Source organism: Pinus tabuliformis, chromosome 9 (genome assembly GCF_031772625.1).
Source record: "Pinus tabuliformis cultivar Carrire ecotype Pingquan chromosome 9, CPIR1, whole genome shotgun sequence".
In the NCBI taxonomy this organism is placed as follows: Eukaryota; Viridiplantae; Streptophyta; class Pinopsida; order Pinales; family Pinaceae; genus Pinus; species Pinus tabuliformis.
In genome coordinates this window covers 24,269,244-24,283,006 of record NC_142307.1, presented here as the reverse complement: position 1 = coordinate 24,283,006, position 13,763 = coordinate 24,269,244, and the positions used below count along the sequence as shown (strand labels likewise).

The window sequence follows — 13,763 nt, the reverse complement described above, 5'->3', positions numbered from 1 at the left end:
GGGCCTTGGATTTTGTGGGAGCAATTATTCCTTCATCTAGAAAGAAGTCCTACATCTTGGTCTGCACTGACTATGTCACAAAATGGGTTGAGGCAAAAGCACTAACTAGAGCCACAGAGCAGGCTGTTTTAGACTTCCTGTTTGAAGACATCTTTGTCCGTTTTGGGATACCCAAGTAGATAGTGATAGGTGGAGGGCCCCAATTTACATCTCACTTGATCCAAAAGTTGGTTGAAAAATGTAAAATCCATCATAGGATCACATCACCTTATCACCCACAAGAAAGTGGCCAAGTGGAGAGCACCAACAAGTTCATTGAGGGGATTCTTATTAATACTATGGCTAGTCACCGAGTGAATTGGGCTGATATACTTCCAGAAGTGTTGTGGGCATATAGAACTATGTGGAGGAATACTACGAGATTCTCACCATATGAAGTTATGTATGGTAAAAATCCCTTATTCCCTATAGAGTTTGAAATCAAGACATTGAGAACAACATTGCACGTAAATTTGGATATGACTATAGCACAAAAGCAAAGGTTGAACCAGCTCAATGAATTGGAGGAGAAGCGGTTGGCTGCTATCCAACAAAAAGAGATTATCGAGCAACATAAAGCTAAGTGGCATGACAAGTTTATCAAAAAGAAGAAATTTCAGAAAGGAGATTGGACTCTCTTATATGATTTGAGATTCAAGGACTTCAAGGGTAAGCTGTGCACCAAATGGCTAGGTCCCTATGAGGTAAATGTAGTCTTTGACAATGGGACTGTGAATTTGGTTACCATTGACAGTGCGAGGACACCATTGCTTGTTAATGGGCACCATATTTGGCTATATCATAAACATGCTTCAAGGGATTCATTTGTTAACATTGTCACAAATTAGGACCTTCAGATTACAAGGGAAAACCTCCCTGTGCTGCCAAAATTCTAATTTTTCAATAAGTGTAGCAGTGTTGGGTGTGGAGCCTGATTATATTCTTTATTCAAAGGTATTGTGCATTGGACCCCAGTTTGTAATGGGCAACATCGCTCGTTTATGCTCACCGCCAGGGGGGTCCAAGGGGGTCCTGGTAAATTGTTGTAATTTCATAGTCAATCTGGGTTGTTCATTAGGCAGAAATTTGATGGTATAAGTTATGTTTAATTTAGGTTTTTTTTTCCCTAGAAGGCAAACCCTCGCTATATATGAGGGAATTTTATTGCAGATATGTAGATGTGTATTATGAGCCAGAAAGAGAGAGGATAATGTGTGAGAGCGAAGATGGAATTACAACGAAAATGTTGTAGGTTGTATCTCTTCATTTTTCTAGATAATATAAAAGCAAGGACTGGTTTTTTCTCTGTGGACGTAGCCCAAATTGGGTGAGCCACGTATATCTGTGTCTCTCTTGTTTTATGCATTTTCTATGTTTATATTTCTACAATATATTCTATGTGTTCCATTTCTCTATAATATATAATTTTATAACAACTGGTATCAGAGCCGAAGGTCTATTTGGCTGAGAAACTCGCATGAGAGAAGGGTTCCTGGTTTGAGTGGGAGCAATTGCGGAAGATGGTAGGTTTAGGGTTGAAAAATTTAATGGATAAAATTACCAGTTGTGGAAGATGTAGATGAAAGATTACTTGTATCAGAAAGATATCTACCTACCATTGAGAGGAAAGACAAAGAAGTTGATGAGTATGATATACACAGAATGGGATATTCTCACTAGAAAGGCACTTGGAACAATACGGTTGTGCCTAGCGGCATTTGTAGCCTTTAATATTTCAAAGGAAACGACAACAAAGGGTTTAATGTTGGAATTGGAAAAACTATATGAAAAGCCATCGACCTCAAATAAGGTATTTCTTATGAAGCATTTATTTAATATGAAGATGTTAGAAGGTGGACCTATTGCTAATCATTTAAATGAATTCAATACAGTTACCAGCCAGTTAAGTTCTACAGGGGTAACTTTTGAGATGAAGTTAGGGCTCTATTATTTCTATGCTCATTGCCAGAAACTTGGAATGGTTTAGTTATAGCCATTAGTAACTATGTCTTTGGATCTAGTACTTTAAAGTTTGATGATGTTGTCAGTGCAATCCTTAGTGAGGAAATGTGACGCAAAAGCTCTGGTGAGACATCAGGTAATTCTTTGACTGCAGAGACTAGGGGAAAAAATGGAAAGAGGAATGAGCATAGGATATCATAGTAAGTTAAGGAAAGGAATATCCAAGTCTAGATCGAGGATAGTGTGCTGGAAATGTGGGAATAAAGGACACCTGAAAAAATAATACAAGTCTTGGAAGGGAAAATAAGGAGACGCACAACAAGAAAACAATCATGAAGTGAATGTGACAGGTGATGTGTTGCAAGATTATTTGATTCTATCATTAGAAAATATTATTGATGCATGGGTGGTAGATTCAGGGGCCTCACTCCATGCCACACCTGATAGGAAACATTTTCATGATTATGTTCAAGGAGATTTTGGATAGGTTCGATTGGGTGATGATAAACCCTGTAAAATCATTTGAATAGGTACAATTTTCATAAAACAATAGAACGGAAATCAATGGTTGTTGAATGAGGTAAGGCATGTTCTAGATCTGAAGAAAATCGAATTTCAACACGGTAGTTGGGAGGTGAAGGTTGTGTAACTACTTTTATAGATAAAACCTAGAAGGTTAGTAAAGGAGCCCTGGTAATAGTAAAAGGAGAAAAGGTCAGTACATTGTATTTATGTAATGGTATTTCTAATTATGTTAATGCTTTAACCTCTACAAGAGCATATATGACATTGTGGCATCATCGGCTCAGGCACATGAGTGAGAAGGGGATGCAGATTATTCACTCAAGAAATTTGTTGCCAGGTATGAAGCATGTTGATTTGGAATTCAGTGAGAATTGTGTTTATGGAAAACAGAAGAGAGTTAGATTCCTCAGAGTTGGGAAAGAAAAGAAGAGTGAAAAATTAGAGCTTTTGCATACAGATGTATGGGGACCTGCTCAGGTATCATCTCTCGGTGGATTTCATTATTATGTTACTTTTATTGATGATGCAACCAGAAAAACTTAGATTTATTAAATTCGAAATAAATCTGATGTATTTGATACTTTCAAGAAATCGAAAGCTTTGGTTGAAAATGAGACAAGAAAAAGGTTGAAGTGTCTAAGATCAAACAATGGAGTTGAATATTGTAGAAAAGAGTTTGATAGGTACTGTTCAAAGAATGGAATTCATAGAGAGAAGATAGTTCCAGGAAAACCACAAGAAAACAGTGTGTTAGAAAGGATGAACAGGACAATCATGGAACGTGCAAGGTGCATAAGATTTCACGCAGTATTGCCTTTACAATTTTGGGCAGATGCTGTAGATAATTTTGTTTATCTAAAAAACAGAGGGTCTTCAAGTTCCTTGGATGGTGGTATTCCAGAGGAGGCATGGACAGGTAAAAAGGTAAACCACTCATTTTTAAAGACTTTTCGTTGTAAGCCTTTATCTACATTAATAAAGAAAATAGAACAAAAATTGAGGAAAAAACAATTAAATGTACCTTTATTGGATATGGTGTTAATGATTTTCGTTATCACTTTTATGATTATGAAAAACAAAAAATCATTAGGAGCAGAGATGTCATATTCAATGAAAAGGTTTTGTACAAGGACCAGCTACAGGAAAAGAAAACAGAGAATACACAGTCCTTGATGAGATCACAGAAAAAGTGAAGGTGCCTGAAAATCATAATGATCAACAACCAGAACAACAAAAACAACCACAACAACAACAAGCACCTCAAACACCTAAAAGTGGTGCTATAAGATCTACCAGGATAATTAGACCCCCTGAACAATACTCTCCTTCATTATATTATGTATTATTGATTGATTCTAGTGAACCAAAATGTTATGAAGAAGGAGTGCAGCTAGAAACCAGGAAGAAGTGGGAGCAAGCCATGAAAGAAGAGGTGGAATCCTTAGCTCATAACCCAACTTGGGACTTAGTCAGGTTTCCTGTAGGTAAAACAATGTTGCAGAATAAATCGGTTTACAAGTTGAAGGAAGAATGGAGGTAGAAAAAGGTATGAAGCTAGACTTGTGGTGAAGGGGTTTTCACATAAAAAGGGTATAGACTTTGAAGAGATATTTTCTCTTGTTGTTAAAATGACTTCAATTAGAACTATTTTAAGTTTAGTAGTAGCTGAAGGTTTGCATCTTGAGGAGTTAGATGTAAAGAAAACCTTTCTCCATGGGGATTTGGAGGAAGAGATATATATGTAGAAGCCATAAGGATATGAGGTCAAAGGAAAGGAAAAACTAGTGTGCAGGTTGAAGAAGAGCTTGTATGGCTTAAAACAGGCTCCAAGGCAGTGGTATCTAAAATTTGACAGGCTTATGTATGAACAAGGTTATACTAGATGTCACTCTGATCATTGTGTTTATCTCGAAAGGAAAAATGATGGCAGCTATTAGGGTACTATAATTTTATAGGATCGTTTAGCTGATGATTATTATATTTTTGATGTTGTAAATAGTATTCCATGTTGTAAATTATTTCCCAAAAAGGTCAAAACCTTGAGAAAATAAAAAATATGCTTGCAAGTTGAAAAGCAGCATTAGAGAATAATTAAGTGTGTTTAGATTAGTTTTATCACATCATTTAAATGTGATTACAATTGTAATAAGGCCTTGGTACCATAGCTTTGATTTTATTGTAAAATTGATCACGACAAAAGGAGATTTGTCGCCTATGGTTAAAAGAGCAGAAGTTATCTGCCGAGGGATCCTCCTACCTTTCAGATCGACGACGCAAATTTGTTTTCAGCCTCCCCTCTCCATTCTAGCTTTACCACTGGGGGGGCGTCCGACAAGGCGGTATTCCCCACCAGGTCCTACATTTCGCACCCCCTAGCCTAAACCACTAACTGCTCCCTACCCCCTCCGAAACTGCTTCCCCCTCACTTATTTACCACTATCCCTACCTAATCACCTTCTCGCCAACCATGTACCTCCATATTATTCCTCACCTCCATCTCACCTCTCGCCTCCATGTCATATGTCTGTTTCATGGCCAAGTAAACTATGTGTTTCCCTATACAGTACAATACTTTCAAACATGGTTACAAAAAACTGAGAAAATATTTTCAAATATTGAAACCGGTTTTTTTTCTAACATCCTCTTGTACAAAAACCTCTTTCAGTTTTCTAACATCGATTATGGTTTGGGAGATGTAAATGCATCTTTGAAGGCATATTTTCCAGAAATTTCCTGTTTCAGTCACCTTTTTGTAGAGAATATTGTCGATAAAAAGAGATGAATATTGGGAAATTGGATGAGGTTTTAGTTCCTAATATGCCAATATACAAAATCCTATATCACTTTTCACATAGCTATCAGGGATTGGGAGATTCACTCTCAGTTTAACTTATTTTTTCTGACTGCGCAATGTATTGTTTTAGTCACCTTGTATCAGAGCATATTGTGGATAATCAAAAATGAAGTTTCGTAAAATGGAGGAGGTTTGTGTTCTTAATATACTAAGATATCCTCTCTCATTTTTAGAACATCTAGCTTGGATTGATTTCTTCAAAGGTATGCCTGGACCCTATTTTTCAAAATTTCAGGAGGAAAAAGCTTAAAGGCAGTTAGTGACTTGGAGGCCACCTCATCAAATAAGAGTGTTACACAGTAATTTGTCACTGCCTTCCTGTCAGTCACCCTGCTGTGCCAATCACTAAGCTTCATGCCTTCTGAACTGGCCCAAAAACCCATTTTCCTAAAGTTTTATTCATCAGCGCATCTGTTCGCAAAATACCCGCGATGACTGGCGCTCCATAGTGTATTCCGCGCGCTGCCAGCTTGGAAGGACATCACTTTTCCGCGCTGGTCACCAGCGCGCCTTTCCCGTGTTCTTCCGCGCTGACATGACTTTCCTAGTTATGTAGACGCGGCGACATCGCGTCAGTTACCTCATAATCCGCGCTGATCCAGTTTGGGCGATTTTGTTCAAACAACCAGCCTTCCAGATAACTCCAGGCTTGGTTGTTAGCTTTGTGAATGTCGACTCCCTTCTATGGCATGTCTGTTCGACCCTTTGCAACTACTTCCCTTGGAGATAAGCTCATCCTTCCACCCTTTTAGGAGGCTCCTTCTCCTACATATACTTCCACCATTACCATGAGCAGCTAGTTAGACATAGCTTGGATTGTATAGAGCTTATAGTGCTCAGATTGCTGCTACTATAGGTATTTGGTGTGCTAGGTGTGGAAGTGATTGATTGCTTAGGGAAGGTTGTTTTGTGTTGCTTGTGTGTGAGAGAGAGTTGTTTGTCTTGGGAGAATCATCCTCAAAGGTGAATGCTTGAGATACATGCTGACTGGCCCCTCCTGAGAAGGTTACCGACGTCATAACATTTGGTTGTACTCTTCTCTATTCTGATTAATAATAGATGACTGTTATTATTGTTCCATTCTCATTTGTACTTGCAATGGTTAAATGTGAATTACATCTTTTCTGACCGATGTATGGTTGCTTTTACTAGATTTCACGCTTGCGTTTGTTTCCTCTTCGTGTGTGCAGGTATCTATTCGCGGAGATCGCGGAGGATCGTGATCAGCCAAAACGAAGGAGCGAAGGCAACATCTCTTCGTCAAACGACAGCGCTGGAATCCAAGTAGGTGCTCTTTACCTCTTGTTTAATTGTAATTAGGAACATGCATAGCAGCATTGTTTGATTGTTGCTAGACCCTTGCTGGGCTAGTAGGGATCGCCTCTATCCGTAGAGGGGATTTACCTCTCCAACAATTTGGTGACTCCGCTAGGGATCAGCCTTTTTGTCTCTTGAGTCCATCTTTGTGTTTGAATTTGATTGCTCTCTTTTTGAAATTGGGGATTAATTATCAGTCTTTTGCGTTTCCTGGGTTGATCTGGGAGATGCCCCTGTTTGATTGAAAGATTGGCTGTTTTGATTTGGGAGTTTTGATTTGCCTGTCACTATTTTTGAGCTCCATCGCGGATTTAATTTTAACAGTCGCGCTGACATCGCGCTCACCCTTTTGCAACATCCTGTTCATCGCGTAAATACACCTAACAGTTTCGACGATCCTGGAAAATCGGATCAGCGCGGAAAAGACGTGTATAGTCGCGATGTCAGCGCCACTTGCTAGCTTTCTACCCGCGCTGACCTTGGGTTTCTAGCTTAATTCCGCCACGACTGTGTTTTTCTGAGATCAGCTCGGTTTTTTGGGCAAAAGTCGCGCTGACAGCGCGGGTGGTCTGTGTAAAAGTTGTGCTGACATGGGTTTTTAGTGTAAAACTTGCGCTGACTCCTGAAAAGTTGTTTTTATAACTTTATCTCCTGAATTCATCAATCTTTCTTATCCCCTGTGGTTTCTTGTCCCTCATTAGCTTGTTTTGATTGCTTTTTGGTTAAGGGATGCTCTCTCTTTGATTTCATTCGAGTGACTCTTGTGTTTTTAGACCATGTGACCTAGCCCTTTAGAAGTTTCATCGAGAAACCGTTTGCTTGGGTTACTTGTCTATTCAACATTCATCCACAACCCTCTTATTGATTTGCTTGAGGCTTTTTCACTGCTTGTTGCTGGTTGATTTTTAGTGTCGATTATTGAACCACCTTTTTTATGTTGATTCGATTTCTTCACTACCAAGCATAGATTACGATTGTTTGGATCGATCAGTTCACATTCGCTTCCTCCTTGCTTGCAATCCTTGCTTGTCTTGCCGAGCTTAGATCACATAGCTCGTGCGGAACTTAGTTTTCCTTTTGATTTGGAAGCCTTCGTTGGATGTTTTGGGAACTTTGTGTGCTTTCATTAAGTGATTTGCTTGGTGTTCCGGTTCCTCCAAATTCATTTAGATGCTTTGTGCCATTGGAAGAAAATCAAACTAGTAGCTTTGCTTTGAGAATTGAAAAGGAAAAGAACATTTCGTTGATTTGCATTTTCAAAAGAAAAAGTTTCCTTTCCTTGCTTTTAGCTGCATTAGGTTGCTTGTTTGCTTGTATTTGTTTTGTTTGATCAAAATTCTTTACCCTCTCATAGCTAGAATTCATCGAACAAAATGAAATTCTTTGGCATGTAGTTGGCATCTAGGTAATTGTGAGAGAACATACGATAGAGCCTGAAATCGAAACTTAATCTCAAGATCAACTATAAAATGAACCGAATGAATCTAAAAATGCATTGGAACTAAACGCAAGCATCTAGAGGTCTAGGTTAGAGACGTGTTCCGGCGTCTTTAAACATAGTCACTGTTGTTTCACATTAGGTTGGGTGATTCCTCCTTCTGTGACTCGATAGTGGTCTAACACGGACTGCGCTCCCACATACCGTCGTGTATATAGGGAGACCCCACTAGGATTTTATCCTTTATCCATAGGAAGCCAAGTCTGCCGCCTTACGATTCGCAATGCAGTGAACACAGCATTCACGAAGATTGACCACCCATACCCTAAAAAGTATTCTGTGGTTTTGCGAAAAGTCTGGCACACCTTTTACCTAGAATCTCCAGAGCAGTCACTTTTGATCCTTTTCGGACTCCCTAAATGAAAAGGTGTCTGTGAGCGTCTTGTCACTTCGTGCTCATTAAACATTCGAAGGCGACTGGAGTCATCTTTTCGTCCTTTTCTCGACTCCTGAAACATGAAAAGGTCAAGTTTGGTTCTTGTGTCTTAAAATTAATTCGGCCACGATAACATCACCTGATTAGATCTCGTGTGCGATAGCTTGAGTAGGTTTCGTTTTCGTTTGCTATGGCAACCTTTCCGAGATTCACTAACCCAGGTTCCCCATCTGATGGGAATCCAGGACAATTCCCTCCTCTTGGGAATGTTGGTGCTCCGTATATGGCGACGTTGTCCCTACCAGGGTTAACTGTCGGGTTGCCTGTGTGGTTGTTTTCAACCTCTTTGGTCCCTACCGTATCGGCTGTTAGTCCATCAGTCCCTCCACCTGAACGAAATCATGTTGATTCTAAGGTGGATCTCTCCCCCTCGACGCCTACTTCTACGTCGTCCTCTTGTACTTCGCCTGGTGAAATTCTCGATGTGAGTAACCAGGTGGCTAAGAAGAAGAAGAGGAAGACCAAGAAGAAGAAGTCCCCTCAGGGAGAGCCTACACACACAATCCCCCTCTCAAGTCCAGCTATCCACTCCAGTACACCTGAAGTCGGGTCACCTTCTGCTCCTCCGCGGAAGGTTAAGTTTCCTTGTCGATTATGCAAGGAAGACCATCTTCTTCGCGATTGTCCTGGCATTCCCAGGGTACTAGAAATATGGTCTCGTGACCTGGCCCACCCCTCATCGTCCTCTGAGGCTCACGACGATGCTCCCTCATCAGTTGGGAATGGCAAGGGAAAAGGGAAGATTCGAATTCCCTGTAGACTTTGTGAAGGCAATCATCCCCTTCACCTTTGTCCACTCATGGATAAAGCCTCCACTGTTTTGGAAAGTCTCCCAGCTCCTTCACCCCAACTCCCCGTTGGATATCAACGTCTCTCTGCAGCTGCAGATCATCCGCCTCCCGACAATGAGATTGATTCACATTCTTCTCTTGTCCAGGCCCCTCTTCCCGAACCCGGCTATGTCCAGCCTGTTCCAGACCAACCATTGGTCGGAAAGAGTGTCAACTCGAGTCCATTTCCTGTCGACCACTCTGTTTCGGAAGAGAAAAATTCTCATGTTCTTCTCGTCTCATCAAATTCTCCTGAGCTTGATAATGGTTTTTCCACCTCAATCTCTCCGGAGAATCCTGATTCGTTTCCTTGTGAGCAGGGGGGCAACCATATGGTTCCCCCACCAAGTCGTTCGGTCATCTCCTTTGATTGGAGTCGTTTGACTGCCCCTCACCTTCCATCCCACGTGCCTTTCTGGGTCACCGCCTATGCTTGCAATAAGGCGCTGCCCGGCACTGTGTTAGACGAAGGAACATCGGTTAGTCTCATGCCCGTTACTACTTGGCGAGCTTTGGGTTCCCCATCGCTTGTACCTATCGCACCGCATCTCACCGCGTTTGATGGAGGAACGAGTCAGCCATTAGGGATCCTCCTGAAGTTTCCTATTACTTTGGGAGGCAAGACCATCTATATAGACGTCTCGGTTACCCAAGGTTCTTTAGACTTCAGTCTTCTCCTTGGTCGTGATTATGTGTATGCCATGGGAGCCCTTGTTTCTTCACTTTTCCGTGTGGTTTGTTTTCCACACGATGGAAGAATCATGACGTTCGATCAATTATCGTTCGTTCGTCCACAAGCCCCTCCGGCGCACTCATCCTTCCCTCCTAGCTTTCATCCACAAGTTGCATCTGCCTCGCCGCAAATCAACTACGTGGCCACCTACCCCGTGCCCGTACCCAGTGATGACACCATCGTGCATAGTGTCCTGGGGGCATTAGGTCCTGATTTCCAAGATGTCGGCCTTCCCTCCGGAGCCACTTTCTTGGGGGCCTCCACTTCCCGTTCATTATGATGAAGTCTGGATGGAGCATAGTTCTTTTCCTATGTCAAGCTCCTTAAAAAATGAAACTGGGTTTGGTCGGAGCATAGTTCCTTTCCGGTGTCAAGCTCCTTAAAAAATGAAACTAGGCTTGGTCGAGCATAGTTCCTGATCTTGTGTCAAGCTCGTTAAAACATGAAACAAGGGTTATGAGGATAGTTCTTTTACTGTGTCAACCTCATTAAAAAAATGAAACAACTCCCTTTTCAGATCGAGTCTTTGATTAAGATCTCGTAAAATCCCAGTCGAGTCTTTCCAAGATCTCGAAAGTGAACCTTCATTCCATCCACTTTGTCGAATGCAATGAAGCTTGGGGGGCATGTACCTCGATTTGCATTATTATGTTGGGGGCATGCGAACTTATAACAAGCATAGTTTTTCATTTCAAGATTGTGTAAACATGAAACCGAATCCAAGCAAAGTTCTCCACGGTTCAAGCTTGTGTAAAAATGAACCCATACCTGATTTACATCTCGTGATTGCCATTTTTCTCCGCTGAATTCTGTTAGATAAGCCTTGGTTGTTTCATTCCATTGCTACCATCTCTTTGGCCGATCATATGCTCTCACTTGGTTGTTTTTCCTTTCCTGAGGAACCGCAGCGATGAGTGGTTTTGTTAGCCAGCCTCTTGACCATTACATGTTTTGAGCAGTTCCACCATTGCCGGAACCAGTTGCTACCCTTTATACCACTCGTTCCTCTAGGACGAGTCGCCTTTAAGCTCTTTTCTGACTCGTAAAATATGAAAAGATTGCCGAGTATTTTTCCCTTTTTGACTCGTTAAAGAGAATAAAAATGGAGGTCTGCTTTCAGCTCTTTTCCGACTGTTTAAGATGAAAAGGCCGAGTCCCCTCTTGACTCGTTAAAAGGAATGAGAGGCGGTCGCCTTTAAAGCTCTTTTTTCGACCGTTTTAACTTAAAAAAGATTGCCGGGTGTTTGTCGTTTTGCACTCGTTATTGGCTCCAAAACGACGTACCTCTGACCGCTTTTTTACTTTTTCAGGTCGAAGTTACTATTTACGAAAAGTACTCCTCGATCGTAATGGTCGGGCGGTTCTTTCGGGCATTGTTTTATACTTTTTCGGGCTCGAGAGACACAACTGTATGAAAAAGGACCCCCTTGGAGTTTTCTTTTCTGCTGTCTTTTCAGACTCTCTAAACAAGAAAAGACGCCGAGTTTTTCCTTTGTCAGGCTCGTTAAAACACTTGATGACATCGGATATTGTCGAAATGGCATTCTTCAAGCATATGCTATCCCCATCAAGCTTGTCATCCAAAAATAACCGGGGTACCCACCAGAAATGGTGGGGAAAATGGAACTGTAATCCTAGTCGTGTCGGCAGTATGTCGCTCTTGAACATGGCACTCTTCTGCTTCGTATCTGGGTGGGACCATCTCATCTTGTTTTTCACTGGCCTCCGTGGGTTTGGGTTATCCTATTCGACCTCTCATCTGCTCATTGCCATCATCACTATACCCTTTGCTCATTTGATGTCAAATACTGCCAAACCCGCTACAGTGCCGTCGATATGTTCAAGAGAAGTTGACCTCTGCAATAATACAACCTCATCTGCTATCTCACACAAATCATTTTTCCTCTGTCTCGCGTCGATGATGTGGGAAACATTATGGCCCACCTTCGATCAAGGTCACTTCCTGTCGACTTCAGCTCATTATCCGGGAAGGTGACTTAGAGACTCCCTTCAGGTGCCTTAGAGCCTGCATGCCTCAATGGCAGGTTCTTCGTGTTCGACGCGAGGTTTACATCATTGGCCTCCGATCGAATGATTCCGTTGGTGTTCGACACCAGCTCATTGATTCACACGCCGCGGATTGTACCTATAGTACCTTGAGGACCATTGTCATTATTGGTGGTACCTCTCGCGTCTGTTAACAGTTCTCATCATTGGCTGGTAATCAGACGATGTTCATGCATGTTCGACTTCAACTCGTGTATTCACATGCTTGGACTTGTACTTTGTTCGGGTCGGGACGGAGCGCAAGACCCTGGATCCCTGTCTGTTATGGTCCAGGTTGCGATTTTGTGGATGATCATTACATGACTCATTGATGGATGGCTGCGCCCATACCTGAGTCGTTTTGGATGGCTGCGACCATCCCTTATCATTATTATGGTCTCTTTAGCTGGGTGGCTGCGTCCATTCCAACAGACCTTTTCGCATGTCTTTTTGGATGGCTGCGCCCATGCCTAGACTGCATGTACTTGATTATCAGATATTTTTCGGTCCTTCCTGGTGGTGTTCCAGTTCGGCGTGTGTTGTAAAGCATTTCACCCCTCCCACTCTCTCGGTCTTCATGCTTTAGGGGGCATCTGTTACACAGTAATTTGTCACTGCCTTCCTGTCAGTCACCCTGCTGTGCCAATCACTAAGCTTCATGCCTTCTGAACTGGCCCAAAAACCCATTTTCCTAAAGTTTTATTCATCAGCGCGTCTGTTCGCAAAATACCCGCGATGACTGGCGCTCCATAGTGTATTCCGCGCGCTGCCAGCTCGGAAGGACATCACTTTTCCGCGCTGGTCGCCAGCGCGCCTTTCCCGTGTTCTTCCGCGCTGACATGACTTTCCTAGTTATGTAGACGCGGCGACATCGCGTCAGTTACCTCATAATCCGCGCTGATCCAGTTTGGGCGATTTTGTTCAAACAACCAGCCTTCCAGATAACTCCAGGCTTGGTTGTTAGCTTTGTGAATGTCGACTCCCTTCTATGGCATGTATGTTCGACCCTTTGCAACTACTTCCCTTGGAGATAAGCTCATCCTTCCACCCTTTTAGGAGGCTCCTTCTCCTACATATACTTCCACCATTACCATGAGCAGCTAGTTAGACATAGCTTGGATTGTATAGAGCTTATAGTGCTCAGATTGCTGCTACTATAGGTATTTGGTGTGCTAGGTGTGGAAGTGATTGATTGCTTAGGGAAGGTTGTTTTGTGTTGCTTGTGTGTGAGAGAGAGTTGTTTGTCTTGGGAGAATCATCCTCAAAGGTGAATGCTTGAGATACATGCTGACTGGCCCCTCCTGAGAAGGTTACCGATGTCAGAACATTTGGTTGTACTCTTCTCTATTCTGATTAATAATAGATGACTGTTATTATTGTTCCATTCTCATTTGTACTTGCAATGGTTAAATGTGAATTACATCTTTTCTGACCGATGTATGGTTGCTTTTACTAGATTTCACGCTTGCATTTGTTTCCTCTTCGTGTGTGCAAGTATCTATTCGCGGAGATCGCGGAGGATC

General features: G+C 42.0%; 1 protein-coding gene across 1 annotated transcript in view; it reads left to right on the top strand.

Annotated features, from left to right (window-relative positions):
• The first annotated feature begins 338 nt into the window (after window positions 1-338).
• The window catches only part of LOC149146921 (uncharacterized), a 52,882-nt gene continuing 39,457 nt past the window's right edge, over window positions 339-13,763 (top strand). The window contains exon 1 of the mRNA XM_089441662.1: window positions 339-743. Within this exon, the coding sequence (XP_089297788.1) occupies window positions 339-743 (405 nt within the window). The remainder of the gene's footprint in view (window positions 744-13,763) is intronic.